Below are 21,141 nucleotides of genomic sequence, written 5' to 3'. Positions count from 1 at the left end.
TTGAGGGAGTACTTGAGTGGAGGCCCAATGTCCTTCTGCTACCTTAATACTAAACCTATAAATATAGGCTCAGAGATTTTTAAAGTGCCAACCACCTCATTTTAGCATTCACAAATTTCTAGGATACAGTGTTCCCCAACTACAATTCAACTCCTCTGAGCAGTCAGTTTGCCCTCTGTTTACACCCCATGCCTCATGCCATCCATTCCACACTTCACCAATCACCTCCAGTTCTCACATGTCAAGTGAGCATCTCATTCCTTTTTGAAGATTTCTTTGATTAGTTGGCCCACATATAACTCTTCCTTTTCTAATTTTTGGTAACTGTCCTTATCTGATTACCGTATATACTCGAGTATAAGCTTACCTGAATATCACCCGAGGCACAATTTTACAACAAAACATGCATTAAAAATGTGCTGAAAAACTCAGCTTGTGCACGAGTATATATGGTATGCAACCAACCACACTATTAGTGAAGAAGAGAAATCTATATACTGGCATGAGTCATCTCCCGCCATTAGAGGTGAATACAGTGGGAGCCAATTCATGTCATACTCCTGTGGTTTGTTGCTGCATGCCAGGTATCCACCTGAATAACCTGAAAATTGCCTGATACTCTCCTTCTGTCCACATGGAATTTTAAATAATTACTTTTGTCTTAGTGAGAGGTCTTGTATCAAAGATGTTTCCATTAAAATACAACTCAACAATAAGAAAACAAAAAGCCCAATAAAAAAGGGCCCGAATTTAAGACACTTGAACAAGACATATGGATGGCAAATCAGCAGAGGAGAGCGGTGGTCAGTGCCACTCATCAGCGGGGAAAGGCCGACTGCTACTAAACTGATGTAGCCCTACCTGAATGTCTGAAGTTAAAGACGGACAAAATCAAGCTCTGGCAAAGACTTCAGAATGACATTTTCACACAATGCTGGTAAGAATGTACAATCACTTTTCGAAAACATAATGATAATTCTTAAAAATCAAATACTATATCATCGAGTCATTCCATGCTTGAAAATTTACTGTGGAAAAACAAGGCATATGGCCATACAAGAATCTGTATTTATTTATAGCGGTTTTATTTGTAATAGGGCCCAAACTGGAAATAACCCAAGTGGCCATCATCGAGAGAATAAACAAACTGCAGTACAGCCGTACCAGAGAATATTACTCAGCAATAAAAAAGAGATGAACTATTGATAGGTGAAACGACTTAGATGAATCACAACTGTATTATGCTTAAAGAAGCCAGAGTACCAAAAAAATGCATAAGGTCTGATTCTATTTCTATGACACTGTATAAAACAATATAGGAATGGAAAGCAGAAGTGGGGCCCTACGGGCTGCGGGTGAGGGGAGGAGCTGACTATGAAAGGGAAGCCAAGGACGTTTGGGCAGGTGATAAAATGGCTGTGTATCTCCGAGTGATGGTCCCATGGCTAGTAGGTGGCAAAATTAATAGAACTGGATATCAAAAGCAAGTGCATTTACTCTCTTTTGAATTAAAAGTAAATAAATAATCTGAAAATGAAGACTAAAAATATAAATCACCAACCAGTGTAAAATACACATCATGCTGGGATGAGGAAAAGTACAGCATTTGTCCATTAACTATTTTGTGAAAATCCCAAGTACACACTGGTATAAGTCACTCCTTTTAAAAACGTTTCATTAAACTCAGTAGAAATGCCACTTCTATGTAACAAAAGCTTAATGAGCTTACACAATGGCCAATAATTTTCTAGTCACTTCATATCGGTCACTACTCCCATGCAAGACTTCTTTAACCAGTTCATTCATTCATTCTAGACTTACTAAGCATCAGCAATGTATCTGGCACTGTTTTCAGGGTGGCACCAGTGTTCGAGAAGTTTACATTCTGAAAGTTATTATTGTTAGCTGTCATCGAGTCAGTTACAGACTCCTGGCAATCCCATGCACAACGGCACGGAATACTGCCCAGTCCTGCACCAGCCCTGTGATCGTTAGCGAGCAGACCCCTATGACCTGTACTGCATTACCATCGGCTGATTCTCAGAAGCAGACAGACCAGCCTTTCTTCCTAGGTCATCTGAACCTGGCAGCTGCATTAGAACCTGTTTAACATGATCGCGACAGGCAAGCTTCCACCAAGAGACGGATGGGTAGTGGTTGGACATGAGGTACAATGGCCAGGACTCAAGTCGAAGTCTCCAGCCTGGAAGGCCACGCTTTTACCACGAAGCACAACGACCCTCCACATTCTAACTAAGGGGCAAGATATGAAGCCCAGGACTGGCGAACCTACAGGGACAGCAAGTAGAATAAGGGTGTTGCGGGTGGGGGAGGGGAGAACAGTAGGGGTGCGTGTGTAAAAGGGAGATGATGTCAAGAAGTCCAGGAAGCAAAGGAATGCTTGGGAACTGATTGTGGTACCAATTGTACAATACTGCTTGATGTGACTGAACTATGGAATGATATCTGTATTAACTCCCAATTAATAAGAAATCAAAAATAAACACGTCAAAGAAAATAATGTGCTACCAAGACAACATGATGCATTGGGGCTAAAGCAAGGAAGAGTTCAAGGGAGGCATAACAGAGGGACACAGGAGAAATCAAGGTAAACAAGTTCATGGTGGCTAAATCAGGTCATTTTGAAGATCAAAATAAGGACAGTCACAGGCTATAACCTACTGCATAAAACAGAAACCATGAGGCCATACAAATGCTAAGTACACAAGTGGATGAGCAGTTTGTTGAAGAATAGAGTGTTTATGCAATTTTGTATTACCTCTTCACATGCTCTCATAATTGTGAAGGTAAAAGAATAACTTTATGGTGGAAAACCTCAATCAGACGATGAGAGTGAATGGAAGTGGTTCAAACTGAAACATATGGCAGATAACAAGTTATAAAGAGAAGAATGCAGGATCACCTGTGATATTCCCACTAGCGGTGTCACCTGAATCAAGTCAGGAGGAAACATCTGAAAAACTCAACCTGAGGACTAGCTACAAAAGAATTAACCTTTACTCTTCAGAAATCAGGTCAAAAACAAAAAAAATTACGACTGAGCAACTGTTTCAGACTAACGACAATTTAAAATACAGGACCACTAAGCATAACACACAATTCTGAACTGGGTCCTTTTGTCATAAAGACATTTCGGGGCAAAGGACAAAACCAGCATGAGGTCTAATGGTTGGATGTCACTGACCTGTCCATGTTCATATCTTTTATTTTTGTGGTTGTGTTGTGGCTATGAGGGAGAATGTCCTTGTTCAGAGGAGATCTTTGTATTGGACTTGTGGTAGGTCTGTGATTATTTAAAAGTAAAATTTCAATTTGAAAAGCAACTCCTTTGTACCCTTCTTCCACGGCCCTGATATAGCCTTGTCCAGACAGGCTAGATCCTTCATTCCCAGCTCTCACGGCAACTTTTAACCAAGGCTCTAATCTGCCAACAACCACTTCCCAGTCGAGATGTTCTAGAGCGCAGATTACCAAAAATACGGACACATTTCATTATGTGACCTTCAACTTCAGCTCCCTTCTAGTTCCAACGAACTTCTTCCAGGTTGTCTTCCCAGCAATACTTCCCACCTGGGGGCTGAACCACGCTCAGTTTTCCAACCATCTCTCTGATTTTGCTTACATAGCTCCCTCCACCAAAGGAACCACACTCCCTACCACTAGATCTACAAGACCAGTACCAACACCAACTCAAACAACTCCCCATCGTCCCATTCCCTACGACTTGCCCGTATAACCTCACCCTATTACCACCACCAAAGTCAGTTTTACCTAACATTTCATTCTGTTTCCCAGTGCAAACTTTACACATCGGTCTCAGCAACTACCAATACCTAAGGTGAGGTTACATACTACTGAAGTTTTCATCAGTAATTGAGTCGTAGCCACAGTTATGAGTTCAGATTGCCAGTTTTATCTCCCTGGGGTATTAACTTTGTAAGTATCCAAATTACTTTTTGTTTGTCTGGTTTCCGTCCTTAGTCCACAGTTTTCTATTTCTAGCATAAATTAAAAGTAATTTCTACTTTTTTCTACAATGACTTTGGCCCCAGCCATATTATTAACAACCCAGAATTTTTTTGAACATTAAGTAACATGTGCTAAAATGTTATTATATTTTAGGCTCATTATTACCTAACTAAAGAGCCCTAGTGGTGCACTTGTTAAGCAATTGACTGCTACTTGAAAAGTCTGCAGTTTAAGTTCACGGGCCGCCATGTGGGAAAAAGACGTGGCAATCTGCTTCCACGGAGATCAGAGCAATGGAGCAATTCTCCTCTGCTGGATAGCACTGCCAGGAGTTGGAATGAACTCAACAGTTATAACTGCCCCCCCACCATTTATTCTTTTATTATATAAAGATTGTACAAAATAAAAATTTTTAATGGAAAACAAAGCCTACATTTGGAAAATTTAAAACCACAAGTCCTAGAGTTTAATATGAAAACACTACCCATTTAACACATTTGTATTTCCAGGGCTCTTACAATAAATTTTGGACTACAATCCACAAAACTACACAATTAATGATCTATCTAAATGCATTCAAGTATCCAATATTTTAATCTCAACTTGGATTTAGTAAATGAATTTATACAATAAATTAGTTAGTAGCAGGCCTGAGCTGTTGTTGGACCCACCTGGAATTTTAATAATACAAAACACATGGATTCTTTGATAAATTCATAGCCAAGTCCTAGTTTTAGCATCACAATAGTAACAGAAGTTGGCTTAAATTGAATAATTCTAGCTTATCTAACAGAAAACATAGTTTTTAATCTCAACTTTATTTTTAAGCATTAAGTAAGCAGTTTTGAAGAATATTTATATTTTACTTGATAAGAGGTCTTCATACTGGCATATAAACCTATGATATTTGTGATGTTAAAAGAAAAATTCATTTTTCAAAGTACAATGTTCATAGCGGCTTGCATATTCTAAAATTTTAGATCACTAACCTTTTTTTTTTTCATTTACCCCCAGGAAGATTCTCCCCAGATATATCCAAAATGAATGAGTCATCAGGAGAAGAAAGTCACACTGTAAGATAATTTCTAAAAATAGTATTTAAAATACTAACCTGGAGATATTGTAGCCAAAGTAGCAATTTCAGAATCAAAAATATTATGAACAAGTATCAGGGAAAATAATGGAGGGCCCATGTTTTCCTATTCTAATGACCTAAGCAATGCAGTAATGAATTTATTTATTAAAGTCAGCACCAATACTCAAGCACGCAGACACACTCCCACAAAACCCACATTCTCTCACACTTTGCATTACATAGAGGCATTTATACCTCAATGGCTTCCTGAGAAAACTTCCTAAAAAACAGGGCAAATGTGGTAAAACAAACTCCACAGATTCTGAGGCTTTTGGTTTATTCTACAAGCGATTTGAACAAACTCCTGGAAAAAGAGGAAAATAACTAAGTTATGTACTGAAATGTTTGGAAAAGAACTACAGCACGTATGAGGGGGCTTCCAGAAGCTCATGGGAACATGCCATGATCTTTTACTTCCAATTCTGCGTGCACTTTCTGAAGCCCCCTTCGTATTGGAATAAACGACAGTTTGTCTGGTGGAAAAAAATGGGGCTCCCTACTCCAATGGACAGGGACAGTGTTGGGAACTCACAGGGACAGCTCGCCCCTGTGCAACAGGGTCACTGGGAGTCATCGGCATCGGCTAGATGGCAGTGCTTGTCTTGAAACCTACCTGAATATGATGTTGGGACTGTGAACTTTATACTCAAAGGGCCAAGTCAAACCAGGACTGTGCTATGATGCTATCAAAGTGGCAATCTCCATAAACATTCAATGTTATGACAACAGGACTATCATTTCCATAAGGAAAAGGGTAAATACAGCGAATAAGGAATTCGTCATCAGTGTCAGAATTTACAAAGGAAAAGTTCTTACTTTTTTTTTTTAAACAAAGTTCAGATTGTCAAAGTAAAATGATAGGTCACCCCTCTTCATTGTGATTCCCCTTTTGACATTTTCCTACCCAGACTACCCAAGAACTGCAGGATTCGATTTGTGACAAAACACACCTGGAGCCAGGTTAGAAACCATGTGAAGAGACCTTCTATTATAAACCTTAACATATATGACTCACGGCAGCTCACTAGTTTTAATGACAGACCTTTGAAAGCATTTACTTCCACTCACTTTCAAAATGAAAAAGATTTTTTTTTTTTTAATGAGGCAGAGAGAAGTGTGACTCACTCAAGGAAGGTCACAGTTTTTGTGTCCAAGATGACAGGGGGAACGCCAATCTAAATGACCCAGCAAGGTCCAGCGTCCATCCTACGGGTTTACATTGAGCTCTGTCATAATTTCCTTTACAACTTGGCACCCAGGCAATCCATTCACGGGAAATGATTAACAGTCAAACTTTTGTCGCCACTCTCACAGAATGCTTACAGACGGAGAACGGAAACAACACATACCTCACAGCTATTACTCATTTATATCTGCTTAAAAAGTACTCTGGGAGAGACTGAGAATAATCTGTGATTGGAAGACAGCACGCACGCTTTCCTCCTCAGCGTTAATATTCATGAAGGGATGACACGGGGGGGAGGGGACAGTCGCCCTGGAGGCCATTCCAAGCCCTGGACCTGGCACGTCCATCAGAGAGGCACTGGGCTCCACACCGTTTTCAAGGCTGACTCCTTTCAGAAATGACTCACCAGGTAATCTTCTGAGCCACTTCTAGGGGATTCAAACCACCAACCTTTTGGTTAGTTGCCTAGCCAGGCACTGCGCAGTTTTGTGCACACGGAGGGACTCCCAATATTTAGTAAGGCTACAATGGTCAGGGGTGAGATTCAGTATGCGTAATATAACAAGTGTGATACACTCTCTTCGCTAACCTACAAAGATGATCGGGTATTGACAGTCCAATGTTTCTTGACTTTTTGGTCTCAGGAGGCCTTTCACTCTGAAAAAGGACTTATGTGATATTTATTTACCAATGAGAAATTAAAACTAAATTATTAATACTTATTCTTAAATACCATAAAGAGAATAACCATTACATCTTACACTAAATATGCATTTATGGGGGGAGAAAAATCCCTAGATTTCCCCAAACAACAAAGTTTAGTGAGAAGAATGGTATGGTTTTACATTTTTGCAAGCCTCTCCATTGTCACACTTAACTGGTGACACCTGGATTCTCTCTCTTATCCATATATGATATCTTAGGGTTTAAATATTTGAAGAAAATCTGCTTTTACACAAATAGTTGTTGGAAAAGAACAGAGTGATTTAATAGCTTTTTCAGTTAACTATAGATGAATTTCTTTGATAGTACATCGAAAGTTAACAGAGTAGTTTCATAACGGTTACTTGCCATGTGGAGTCAAAACCGTGCTCTATAGCATTAACGTCCACCGGTGTATCTAAAGTTTGGAATGATCTTTTGCCCACACATTATTTTTGGAAAGGGCTCAAGAATACCCCGTTCACAACCTGAGATATAGGAGAAAACTGTATTTAGGATTCCACCTAAAGATGACGGATACTATTAAGGCTATAAGCCATTGCATATTGCCTTGATCCTTTTAAAGCTTTTAAATTAATGTGCTCAACATTTTCCTGAAATGGACTATCATTATAATAGACTAAGAAGCAAGACCGAAAAAAAAAAAAGTTGCATTTTGGTCTAACAGGAGCCAATGACAAAGCTTGGATAAATGTAAATTGAGTATTATAAACATGTACATTGAACACGAGGAGAATATATTCAAATATGTTCAGAGCTATAAGCCTTTATGCTGAAAATAATTTTAAGAAATATGTTTGAGTAATATTAGTCAGGAAAATTTAATGAATTGTTAATCTGTTAAGATACTTCAAATAGCATTACTTGGGTATTGAAGTTTTTGAAAAAGTTAACTGGTATACATATTATGTAAGCATAATGAATCCCCTCTGACAATGAGATCAAAGATAAAACTGTAGAATACTCAAAAAGACCCACCAGACAAATTATACATGTCAACCTACAGATGTAGAGTAGACTCAATGTGATTGATTGAGAGAAATGGATCTTATGCTACGGGCCACAAACCACCAGAAGGGACCCTTCACGAGTCCGGTATGAACAACACAATGAAAACAGTGCAAAGAGAACAGACAAACACAAGAACAAACTTGATTTTAGCTTCTGTACCTCTTAATATTTCAACCAGAAGTATCAAAAAAGCACAAGGAGAATTGCTGCAGCAAATTTACGATGCCTCACTACAGACAAAAGCAAAAGTCAGAGTCAAATTTAGTCACAAGATATAATTGGGCAAACTTATTTTATCTGCATCTGTTATATTCCTTTAAAAGATTTCGTGCAATTTTATATAAAGAGGAAAAAAGAAAACTAAGAGAAATATAAAGATCATGACAACACCCAACAGCAATAGTTAAACATTTGTAATGCAGACTATGTGCCAGATGGCAGTCGAAGATCTTCCCAGAAATTAACTCACTGATATGTCCTAACTACCTTTGGGATGGGTATTACTTAAATCCCTTTTTACAGATGAAAAAAAAAACTAAAACCAAGGAGGTGAAGAGATATGAACAGAGCATTTAAGTCACAGAGTTGGGGTTTGAACCAGGGCAGCCTGGCTCTAACTCCCTTCAAAGCATGGCTTACAAAAATACCTACCTGCCAAAGCTTTTCTTCTCTAAAAGTAAAATCAGGCAATACCCATAAAACACTTGGTAAGTCTGGTTCTGATGGAATTCTTCCACCTCATAACTTCTGTTAAGCGTTTAGAATTTAAGAGCTAGAGACAGCAGAATATAATCAAATAGTTTAGATTACAGAACTACAGGAATTGTATCACTTGTAAAAGTATTTGCTTCCATACAAGTCTGAGGAGCATGGCTTCAGTCAATGGCAAGGAACAGGAAGAATGTATGGGTTACAGTTTTGGGGTTTTGTCTGTAAAGGAAAGGGGGGAAAAGATAAAGGAATACATACAAAAACCTTATGTTTTGTTAAAGGGCTGGGGATATTTTCCACAACATAAACGTATAGGGAAATGAAAGAAAATATCCACATCTTCCTAGATTCCGAAGGAATGAGCTATATCTGAGAAATTAATTTTTCTACATTCAATAAAGGAATCATGTACCACAACCATGTAATAAAACAATACTGAAGCAAAGTCCAGTACAATTCCTTGTATAACTTACAGCCACCCTGGATAGTCATTTCTAAAACCTCTTCCTTGTTATTGTCTAAATAGACACACTGTGCTATCTACAAGGAAAGGCAGATGTCTTACAGTTACTAATAAAGTATGATTTTTTTGCAGATCTGAAAAGTTGTAAAGACACCAACTCAAAACTACAGCGACATATTTCACTCTGAAGAGAAGAAAGCGAGATTTGTCCACTGAGTAACTGTAGATGTGCTGAGTCTTTAAAAGCCTTCAACAGTTAGGGAAATGATTTGTTTGTACAGAAAACCACAACTTTCATACAATTAACCTACCTAGGAAAGCACGGGGATAGTGGCGGGAGTGGCTTGTGGGCAGCAGATTTGAGATTCAGTTTTATATTTCACAACCAATGAAGTGGTTAATAAAGAAAGCCGAAGGGTGGGGAGGGGGGGCATGGGACTACAACCACAAAGATTCTAATTTAAAGCAAGTTATGAACCAGAAAACTGCTTAAAAAAATTTTTTTAAATCTAGCACTAGCCTGCTAAATATAGTAACAGGCAGTGGAAATAAACATTTTCAACATAACAAAACTAGGCAATACAAAGGAGGGAACAGCTATACACACCTCTTCAAAGTCAACACAAAATCTTCCAAGGAATTTTTAAGTTTTGTTCCTCTACTTTGAAAAACATTACTAACATTACACTAATGAGCAAGAGGGTGGGAAGACGCGCTAAGCGAACATCCTAAGAGCAAAAAACGACACAGTCAGTTGAAATGTGTTTAAATGGATCACCTAAAAAAGGGTTGCACTTTTGACATTTTTTTCAGGAAAGCACGCTTATCAAAAAGCCACGGTTTTTCAAGAAAGAAGAGGCCAGCTTACCTTGATACGTTTTCTGGAATGTATTCTAGGACCGGGTATCCATCGCTTCTTCGTGATGGCAGGTCGCCATGCGATTTCCACGACTCCACTAAAGTGCCGACAGGAGGAAATGAACTCAGGTGTTGGAAAGACTGGTCTCTAGCCGATCGGGACAACGCTATTGTACCTTGAGCACCAATCCTGTAGTGAAAGGACTGTCCACCTGAATTCACGCCAACAATGGCGGACGACGGGAGGCTGGTCTCGGGGTAATAGCTCCCATCATCTGGTTCTTGCTTAATCCCCATGGAGAACCCACCGCCTTCACAGTGCCCATCGAAGCCTGGCACAGGTGGTCCTAAGATTCCTGATAGAGAGTAATAGTCTTTGTCATCCATGAAGGAAAAGTATGAGCCATCCATGAATGGAAACGGGTTTACAGTTGGATTCCCTTTAAAAGAGGTACCTGAACAGGAATGCTTGGTGGATTCTTGCTTTATGGGTACAGAAAACGGGGAATCTGCATTTATCTTGCTATTTCCTCCTAGGCAGGAGCTACTGAAAGCGCCATCTGGTTCTGGCTTGATGTACTGGACGATGTTGAGCTGCGCAGACACGCCATTTGCGATGGCATGCTCCACTGGCTCCGTCTTGGGGAAAGGGCCGTCCACGGTAGCACCTTTCTCGTGCGTGTCGGGGCTAGGGGCCACGTCCCGAGGGGCACTGGAGCCCCCCGGGGTGCCAGACGCCGTGTAGCTGAAGGCGCTGTGCACGGGGCTACAGATGGATCCCACAGTGCTGGCCGTCGGGCTGGACAGCGTGGATCTGTTGTTGGTGTTGGAAGGGCTGGAGACAGAGCACCTTGAGTTGTGGATGTTTGCAGGGCTAGACACAGAGGACCGCAGAGCGACGTGGCTCGGGCTGGACACCGGGGATTTGACGCTGCAGTGGCTCGGAGGGCTGGAAATGGGGGATTTCATGCTACTCAAGGGGCTGGACAGCGGCGAGCCCACGTTGCTCGCGTGCGCGGGGCTGTGCGACCTGGACCCTCGGTTCTCCACGCTGGGGGAGCACGTCAGAGGCGTCCCCTGGGTGATGGGGCTGTGCACTGCAAAACTGCCAAAGCTGGTCGTGGTGGAGGACACGGAGTTGATCCCCGCGGGGCTGCAGACGGCCGCTGTCATGTTGAGAGGGCTGCAGACGGACGGGCTCTTCTCACGACCCAGGATGGGGCTTTTGACCATGGCGCGCATGACGCCACCGCCATTCACGCAGCTCCCGGGCTCGGACAGGAAGGACCGCAGAGGCCTCGTCATGCTGCTGAACGCCGAGGGCCGGTGGCCGTTTTCTTTGTAAAATTTCACCAGCTGTTCAACGTTTTGATAAATCTTCGCCGGGCTCAAGCTTCCTTGTGGGTTCTGCGGGTCAAAGGTGTAATCGGCATCTCGGATGGAATCCATGTACAGCCCCATGGACTCGGCGACAGTGGCCGAGAGTTCCTTAGATTCCAACTCGGTTTTAATATCAGATGCGAGGGTTCCAGGACGATGACTGTCCTGCTGCAGGCAAGGGAGGAGTTCGTGTTTTTCTTTGCTGCTTCCTTGAGTAGTGTTGTTGGGAATAGCACCGGAAACACAGCTTACGTTGACGATCTCCATGTAGCTATTCGCATCGTTCCTCTCGGTAGGTCCCAGGGAAGAACGCTGCACAGTCTGAGAACCGTGACCCCACTGTCTTTCCATATCTAGACCTTCAGGCAGGCTGGGGTATCCCTTGGTCTCCATCACTAACAAATAAATTGATATTAAAAAATTAAATCAGAGTCAGTTAGGGCAACATTACTCTAAAAAAGACACCCTAAATAGCATTTACTAAGTTGGAAACTATATGCTCTACTTACTATCAGCAGTCTTTCCAGTTCTATTTGAAACTGCTACATTCTAAGACTTTAAGCCAGAAAAGAGGAAGTAATCGTAGCTTAGAAAATTATTTGTGCATCTAAATAAAAAGGTACACCTCTATTATAGCCTTTAGTGTTCACAGAGAATATTTACAAATTCTAAGTTTGTGAAATACCCCAGGTCATCCTCGATCAATGGGTACCAGAGGAAACTGTGGACCTGGTATGGCAGTTGAAAACGCTCAAGGTCACAGAGACGGTTAAGAAACAAAGTCTGAAGCCAAAGCTTTTGGAGTCTTTGGATCATATGGAAGCTGACTTCCACACCTCTATAGGATTTTACGGAAAACGATTAGGTAGATGCAATTAATGTTACCATTTCTAAATATAAACTTACCGAGGAAATCATCACAGACAAAATAATATTTGAGGATTATCTTTAAAGTAAGAAGACTTCCTTACACTAATTTCCTGATGACAATAGTTTAGCATCCTCTACAAAATGGATGAATGAGAATGGGCCACAGTTCAGAGAGGTAACATGACCACTGAGAAGGCCAAGATTCCACGCCTCTGTATTTCAGTGAACTGCCAAAGACTTGGACATGGGCTCTGACCCTCAGGATCCCTGCTAAAAGGATTCCTAAGAGAGACATATTTCACTCCCAAGACTACAATTATGGTGGAAGTTCTAGATAGGTCCCCATAATTCAAGCATTGGTTCTTTCAACAAACCTGTCCCAAGTGCCTACAGCATCTGGGCTTATCAACAGTCACTGAAAATTCTGTGATAAACAAAACAAACACAGTTGGGGGCCTCACAGTATCGACTGAGAAGGACAGCCATCGTCATTGACCCTAGGTATGAAATTATTTCCTGGACCGAGGAATAATCACAATAACCCTGCACCTAGAAAATCGTTATATAGTACTTAATTCCATATTCTAGTATACGCAGCATAGATCTATTAACGTATTTGATCCTTACATAACTAGTACCTTATCAGTTCAGTACAAGTAATATTCAAATGATACAATTGGAGAAACCAAGTCGCAGGATGCATAGCCCATAAGCAGCAGAGCTAGAATTTGGCTTCTCTCTATACCAGGTTTGGTCTCTCTCTGTACCGAAGCGTCCCAATTTCAGCAAGACTGACATTTGTGGGTGATCATTCTGTGTGTTGGGGACCTATTCTATGCATTTTAGGGTGTTTAGCATCATTCCTAGCTTCAGCCTACTAGATGCCAACGGTCCTCCCCATCCTCAGTTGCGATAATCAAAACTCTCAGCAGGGGGAGGGGGGGGCACACCCATTGGTGAGAACTACTGCTCCAAACATGTATGTATGCACACTTGTATGTATGTGCGTGTACATTCATTATAAACACACATATATACACATATATGTGAAAGAAAATTAGCTAATTCTCAGTAAAATTTCATTTATACAGATCAATATATATAAACCATAAAATCTATATATGCAAATTTATCCAATCTTTTGAAGCCCATAGAGTCTATGACCCAAATAAGAGAAGGCCCTGAGCTCAGAGATGCTGTGTTCTGCAGTACTGTACACGAGCATTGCTTCAGGCCTCGCTCCTCATTCGCTCTGCCACCCGCTCCCTACATTCTCCCTGCTTTCTCTCGCTGTAAAAAAGACACACTCACACATCCTTTTGCTACAGAACTTACACTAATTAACACAGGACAATAATTTCATGGCTCTGGTCAGTAAACTACCATCAGCTATTGCAAGGCTACAGGTGATGAGTTACAAATTGCTCAGGTATTGTACTTACCTTTTATTTCCATTTTTTACACTAGATTTTAAGTTATAAGAAAGTAGAAACGTAATAAATTCCACTACTGTATCCCAAATGGAGAGACTATCATGTCATTTTAAGAAAAAAAAAAAAAACCTATTTGAATCAAAACTGAATAAACATTTAAAATTAAAAATCTACCAATTAAACAACATTCTTTTACTTAAAAAAATATCCTAGCAATTGGAGCCCTGGTGGCTTAGACATGTTGTCCTGATAAAGTTAGCAGTTTGAGATCACTAGTCAATCCATGGAAGAAAAATGAGGCTTTCTATTCCCATAAAGTTACAGGCTTGGAAACCCACCGAGGCAAGTCTACCTTGTTCTACAGGGTTACTGTAAATCAGACTCTTTTAATAGCGTGAGAGTGACCCTATGAATTAAAAAATGCAAATCACTCACAAAACGTGAAAAGTAAATTCAAAGGCTCAGGTATTGCTATTATTGTCAGGCACTATCCAGTTGTTTCCAATTCACAGCGACATGGTCTTGCACCGTTCTCACCATCAGTGCTAAGCTGAAGCCCACTGTTAAGAGTCCCTGTGCCAATCCATCTCAGTGCGAGGCTTCCTTTTATACTGACCCTCTACTTTATCAAACATGAATCCTTCTCCAGGGACTAGTTCTTCTTGATAATATGTCCAACATACATGCTGAAGTCCCATCATCCTTGTGAGTTCTAAGGGGCATTCTGATTATACTTTTTCCAAAAAGGATTTGTGCCTTCTCTGGCAGCCCATGACACATTCAATATTATTTGCCAACACTGTAATTCAAAGGCATCACAACAATTCTCTTTCAGTCTTCTTTATGCACTGTCCAGCTTTTGCATGCAAATATGGCAATTTAAAATACCATGGTTTGGGACAGGTATACATTAGTCTTCAAGCAATATCTTTGCTTTGTAACACTCTACAGAGGTCTTTTGCAGCAGATTGCCCTGATGCAGTGTGTCTCGATTCCTTGACTGCTGCTTCCACAGGTGTTGATTGTGGAACAAAGTAAAGTGAGACCCTTGATGTCAATCTTTTCTCTGATTAACATGCTGTTGTTCATTGGTAAACTTAAGAGGCTTCTTGTTTTCTTTATTGTTGAAATGCAGTCCGTATTGAAGGCATTAGTCCTTGATATTCATTGGTAAACGCCACACGTGCTTGTCACTGTCAGCATGTAAGGCTGTGTTATTTGCACACGTCACAGGTTCTGAATGAGTCTTCCTCTGATCCAGATGCCATGTTCTTCTTCATATAAACCAATTTCTCAGATTACTTGCAATATACAGAAGGAATATGTGTACTGAGAGAATACATCCTTGACACATACCTTTCTAGATCTTGGACCATGAAATAGCCTGTTGTTCTGCTTAACTACTGCAGTGTGAGCTATATACAAATTCCCCATGAGCACAATGAAGTGTTCTGAAATTCCCATTCTTCACAATGCTATCTGTAATCTACTAGGATCTATACAGTTAAATGCCTTTGTATTGTCAATGATACACAAGTAAACATCTGTCTAGAACACTCTGCTTTCAGTCAAGATCCATTTGACATTAGCTATAAAATACCTTGTTCCATGTCCTTTTCTGAATTCCTGAGTTTCCTCTGGAGATACTGCTGCAACCATTTCAAACAATCTTCAGCAAAACTTTACTTGCATGAATATCGCTGATACTCTTCAAAATTTTCAACATTTGGTTGAACCACCTCTCTTTGAAATGAACACAAATGTGGATGGATCTCATCCAGTATAGTGACTAGGTAGACGTCTTCCAAATTTCTTGCATAGAGAAGTGAGCACTTTCAACATTACATCTGTTAGTTAAATCATCTCAACTGGTATTCTGTCAATTCCTGGAGTCTTATGTTCTACTAATACCCTCAGTGCCATCTTGATTTCTTCCTTTTGTGCTATCTGTTTTTGATCATGTGCTACCTTCTGAAACAGTTGAATATTGAGCAATTCATTTTGAAAGTGACTATATATTCCTTCCATATACTTATGATACTTCCTGTATCAAGCAATGTTTTTTTCCCCAGAATCCTTCAATGTTGCAGCTAGAGGATTGAGTTTTTCTTTAGTTCTTTCCATCGTAGAGATTATTTAGTAATTCAAATAAAAAACATCAGTTTGGAAGAAAAAATAGTTGGGAAAGGGAGAAACGGGGCCTACCCTTCTAATACTAACCCTTCCATGAGCTGAAAAGTACCTTCTGTTTGAGAATATTCTGTTCTCTTATATCAAATATGAATGGACATACAATCTTTCATATATATTTTTAAAATTATTTATGTGATATGGTTGTTTCAGGTTAAATTCATTACATATCACCAAAAAAAGGCATGTTCAATGTGTTCAAAATTGGCTATCACCCCTGTTCAGAATTCCACGTTCTCGGTCTTTGCACTATTTTCTACTCAAAATACCCGGAAGTTTCCCTGCCAAGACACCCTTCCCAAAGACCTGCAGGCACAATTCTCCCTACTTCCACAGCTACTGCTTCATTCTCCTGTCCCTGGTCCAAGGCAACCAGCCTCTCTGGTCTCCTTGCTCTGAGTCTAAATTAGGGGACGTACTGGGGAGAGAATCCCTACCCAGGACACTCTCAGAAATCCATCCTTCACACTGCCATTTGAAGAGATAACTTTATTGGGCTTTTTTTTTTAAGTCCACTTCTCTGCCTTTGGTGTGAATTTGCATACTAATCCCCCCACCCCCCTGGGCAGAAAACATTTGTTTTTAATACTTAGTATTCCCTAAATTAGTTGTCCCAGAATTCTTTTTTCTTAGTACACCTTCTAATATCCTGAGAGGCACTTTCCATCATTCTGTCCTAACTCAGTAGCCCTACCCCAGACTTGGGAGGGTGACAAACTGGAGAGAAGCTACATCACAAATGGCAGGCACAGACAACAGCCTTAAAGCACTATAGAAGGAAGCTTCTTATCAGGTAACATCATGGGAGAGATCACAACTTTCTAAGTCCTGTTTGACTGGCCTTGAACTCTTTTAAGTATAACATAATACAGCCTATATTTCACCACATTATTGACAGGACTATCATTAGAGAATCTGCAAACAGCTTTGCTGAAATCGACATCACTTGTGTTTAAACTACTCTCCTCATCTACCAACGCAAAACACCTTCCAACCAAGGAAATGAAACTTGCGAACAAATAAGACAGGAGCACAGCAAGCATCTGCTGGGCGACCACTGCAGATACATATTTTTTAAGATCCTGCATTTTTTTAAGGAGATTACTGGAAACATTTTAAGCTGAACTCCATCATTTTAATCTGTCTGCTCTTTAAAAATCCAATGGAACAGGTTGGGAGTTTATTTCCTATGTTGTCCAGGAAACCCGGGTTTGCCTTTTTAGAACTGGCTTAATGACCATGGCTTGAGCAGAGTTTCAGTCAACCTGAACGCCCAAGTGAATACTGAAAACACTAGCGAGGGACACGATCCTCATAGAACGTGATACCCCAAAGGGAAAGGAAAGCATGTGTTGCTAAAGTATATCTCACATATATAAAATCCGGCGTGTCTCCCTCCCAAAGGAATTATAACAGAGACTCTCAACCTTTAATTTGCACGCAAATGACCTCGCCCAAAAATGTAAAACAAGTTTCAAAAGAAGAGTAAGAAGTAAATGTGTTCTCCAACACAATTTTTGCCAAGGAAAACCTAACAAAAATTTGCTCTTTTACAGTCTGCATTTAGTTGCCCTTTTTCTAAAGATAGACATCTTCTCTCTAGATATTAGCACAGTCTTTCCGGGATTGTGCCTTACAAGAAAACACTCTCACTGTGAATGGCCCTTTTCAACACAGCCCCATTTTAAATGCATCCTTTTGGACAGCTCTTTCACTAGGATGTGGCCCCCTGAAGACTGGCCCTCCTTAAGCATTTCCCAACCATCAGTAAGTTTACCTACTAGTAAGAAGTTCCCTGTCTGTAACTTTTTCTGCCCCCTCCACCACAAAACAATTATTTTGTTTCCCTCCTTTACAGATGAAGCAAATGATAGAAACCTGCCCAAGGTCACCCAAGAGGGCAGGAGAACCAGTCAGAACTGATTTCTATTCACTCACCTAAGGCACTGAGCACATGATCCTTCCAAAATCCCCAACAAAATTATGCCTACCTTAAAGGAAAAAGCTCCTTTATTGAGTTATTTACTTCTCTCCTCAAGCCTTTCCATGAGAGCATGCCACGATGTCAAACAAACAAAAATTGAAACTTCACAGCAAGACTTCACAGATGGAGACCAATGTTAAAGCTTCTACTAAGGCAATGCCATCATTAACAGCACCTAGAAAAATGGCAATACCTAGTGCCAAAAGGCATAAACGAGGTGGATCTGACATTCAGCAGTCTCCAAACTCATCCAACACCAAAAGTTTCCCAATGTTATAATAGATACTTAAATTGGTGATATTAGAAACAACTCGGGGTTAAACTTGATCTGCGTCAATGAAGTAGAAAGTCACGCACCTAAATTCAGTAGTAGTTTAAGTCTGCCACCCAAAGAAGCTGCATCCCCTTCTCCCCTGCCCTAGAATCCCAACGGATGCCACCGAAATCCTAGCCTCTCGCTAGTTTGAATACTACGGACCTGGAAAAAAGCACGTCTCCAGAGCCCCTTCCACATAGGCTCTATTAGGATCTGTATCTCCTTCAACTGCCCTTATTCAACTACACCTTTGGCTGAGATTTGGGAGCTTCCGCAATTAATAGAGGAAAGAAATATTATTCAAACGCCCTTTCAAAATTGTACAGGGTAACCATCCAAATTTCATCTTTGGGTGGAGGGAAGGGTGGCAGACCTCCCACTGCCAAAGGCGGTTCATAACTGCTCGTCAGGGGGCATTTATCCCAAGTGGTCAAACTTTCCCAAAATAGTCCTCCGGCAGCCAAAGGAGGGGGGAAAGTAGAAACGCCAAACACAACGACAAGCACACAGCACCACACCAACTGTGCCCCCGGATCTCGCAGCCCCTTCTCTCTGCAAAGTGCAAGCACCGGAGCCGCGGCCGCACGCCGGGCGGACAAGCGGCGCCCTGCCGCGCGCCCCTACACACCTGCCTCGGCCGGGGTCCGTCTCTGGGCGTCTACCTGTTGCAGCTCCTGTCACCGCCGCGACACCCCTGCTGCGGAGACCCCCTGAACGCAACCGCATCCAGGCCAGCGAGTGCCGCTCTCCCTGCAGCGGGAGAGCCTAAGGCAGCAACGTTCTTGCACCTAGGTGACTGTACGGGCTTCCTCAGAGCCGCCTGAAGTTGGCTTGCGTCTCCCCGGTCCAATGACACCCCGGGCACCGAGGGGCGGAGAAGAGGGGGCAGGGCCAAGGCCGGGGCCTGGGCGGGCGAAAGAGGGAGGGGACGCGGGGAACGACGGAGAGAGGGCGGGCGCCAACCCGGAGGGGGAGTGGGCCAGCTGGAGGGCCGGCCCTTTGAAAAGCGGGTCACATGTCCAGATAAAGTTCAGGTTGCTAGCCCGCCCTCCCGGGCCCTTCTCATTGGCCCGAGGGAAGCAAGACTCCACACGGCACGGCCCAAACGGGCTTCCCATTGGACAACCTGGGCTGTCAGTCAGCCAGCGGGCGACATGACTAATACAAAGTTGCTGCGACACAGCCTGGACACAGCAGCTCCCTTAAAGCCGCAGCGGCGGCCGGGGTTCGGGGTGCCGGTCAGCGGCCAGGACACCGGGCCCCGGCTCCCCTTCGCTCCACCGCCCCCCAAACTTGCTCGCGCCCACCCGGCCCACCTCCAGGCCGCCCCTCGCCCGTCGGGAGCGCTGGGCAAAGTGCGGTGACGCGGAAGAACGCGGTCTTGGCCCGGAGCAGTCCAGGTGCTGGCCCCGCCCGCCCTCCACCTGCAGCGCCAGGTGAACTGCAGCCCTGGCCGCGGCGTCGCGCGCGGGGTCGGCGCGCAGGCGAGGCTCCAGGTGGAATCCCTGAGCCCAGGGCTCGCCCCTCTCCCCCCCTGCCCCGCCCTCGGTCCGCACCGAGTTACCTCTCCGCCGAGCAGCTGCCAGAGCTGGGAGAGCTGATCGCCGCCCCAGCCGCTTGGAATTTCCTCATTTCCCCCGTGCCGGAGAAGCGGGGGATTGCAGTGCCGCCGAGGCTCCTGACACCCCCCCTCCCCCCCGAGAAAAAGTGCCAGGGTCCCCAATTGTCGCTCGCCTCCCTCGTCCTTCGGTTGCTAGACTTACTACTTTGGTCTGGCTTTTTCCATTCGTTCTATTTCAAAGAAAACTTACCATCGAAGATGTTCACTTCTTTAAAAATGGAGGCGGGGGTGCACATAATTGGGAGCGACATTCAAGAGAGAAGGAGCCAAATTGTTTAAGAACTATCGACTGTCGACAAGAAGAAATTTCGGTTTCCCTCCAGCCACCCTCCCCGCCCCCCCACCTCGGCTTGCCCACCCAAGCGCCGCGATTACTAAGCAAAAAGGATGAGCTTTTTAACTTTGATTTCTAAGGACTTTGGGGCACCGCGTCGGAGGCTCCGTTTTAGGTTGGTGACAGGCCCGGTCAGGACCAGTCACGTACCCATTTTAATCTGCCCCCAACCCCTCACCCGGCTTTGGGTCACCCGCAGCCAAGCGGCGGCGGCCGTGCCTCCCTCCCTCGCCCCTGCCACCCTGACCCTTGCCCTGCGCCCGCCAGGGGACACCCACAGCTCAAAGGCCCCTCCTCTCCTGACAGTTAATTAAGCTTCAGGATTCCTAACTCCTAACCCCAGGAGACTCGCACTCTTGCCCTCCCCCGGCCCCCCAAGGGCCTGAACTCCCCCGCAGCGGGGTGCAACAGCGGAGGCGGCGGCGCCCGCCCACTGGTCCCGATCCCCCCGCTCTGGTACCTAGCAGTCCCCGCCGAGTCCCAACTTTCCCAGGGGTCCCGCCGTCACGCGCGCTCCCCCAACCCGGCCGAGCCGGACAGAGGGCATCGGTAGCACCCTGGGCGGCGGCAGGAGCCGGACAGTCGCGAACCCAAGGCCTGGGCCAGCTAGGTGGGGGCTGCGGCTCAGCTGGCGCTGCCGAATTATCCATTATGAAAGGAACGGACGTGTCTCTTTTACTAAGTTTTTACCTCCTTTGGGGAGGGCCGGTCTTGCCCTGGATCTCCGCTCCCAGCAAAATCTGGGTTATAGCCGCGCAGGGACAGCCGCCCAGACCGGTGACCCGGCGCCCAGCACCCCTGCCCCGAGGCGACCCCGTGGGGACTTCCCCTCTCGCCCGCAGCCCACCGCCACTCACCACCCGCGCCCTCTGCGCAGACCTGGACTCCCAGGGCCACCCCCACGCTCTCGGGGCCCTTCCCGCCGCCTCCCGCCGC

General features: G+C 43.5%; 1 protein-coding gene across 3 annotated transcripts in view; it reads right to left on the bottom strand.

The window, feature by feature from the left end:
* Positions 1–20,134, bottom strand: part of NR3C2 (nuclear receptor subfamily 3 group C member 2) — a 383,624-nt gene extending 363,490 nt beyond the window's left edge. For 2 of the 3 annotated variants that reach the window (XM_045295827.1, XM_045295828.1), the window contains exons 1-2: positions 20,062–20,134; positions 10,088–11,852 (exon numbers count right to left, since the gene is read on the bottom strand). In XM_045295827.1, the coding sequence (XP_045151762.1) occupies positions 10,088–11,852; positions 20,062–20,122 (1,826 nt within the window). In that variant the 5' untranslated portion in view covers positions 20,123–20,134. Of the gene's footprint in view, positions 1–10,087; positions 11,853–18,878; positions 19,155–20,061 lie in introns of those variants that run through there. The other variant, XM_004708705.3, reaches the window with a different exon arrangement.
* Between the last annotated feature and the right edge of the window lie 1,007 nt (positions 20,135–21,141).

This window comes from Echinops telfairi, unplaced genomic scaffold, assembly GCF_000313985.2.
Source record: "Echinops telfairi isolate 266 unplaced genomic scaffold, ASM31398v2 ScPeMD7_5868;HRSCAF=6743_1, whole genome shotgun sequence".
NCBI lineage: Eukaryota > Metazoa > Chordata > Mammalia > Afrosoricida > Tenrecidae > Echinops > Echinops telfairi.
The sequence above is the reverse complement of the archived record's forward strand: the minus strand, read 5'-3'. Positions and strand labels throughout refer to the sequence as shown.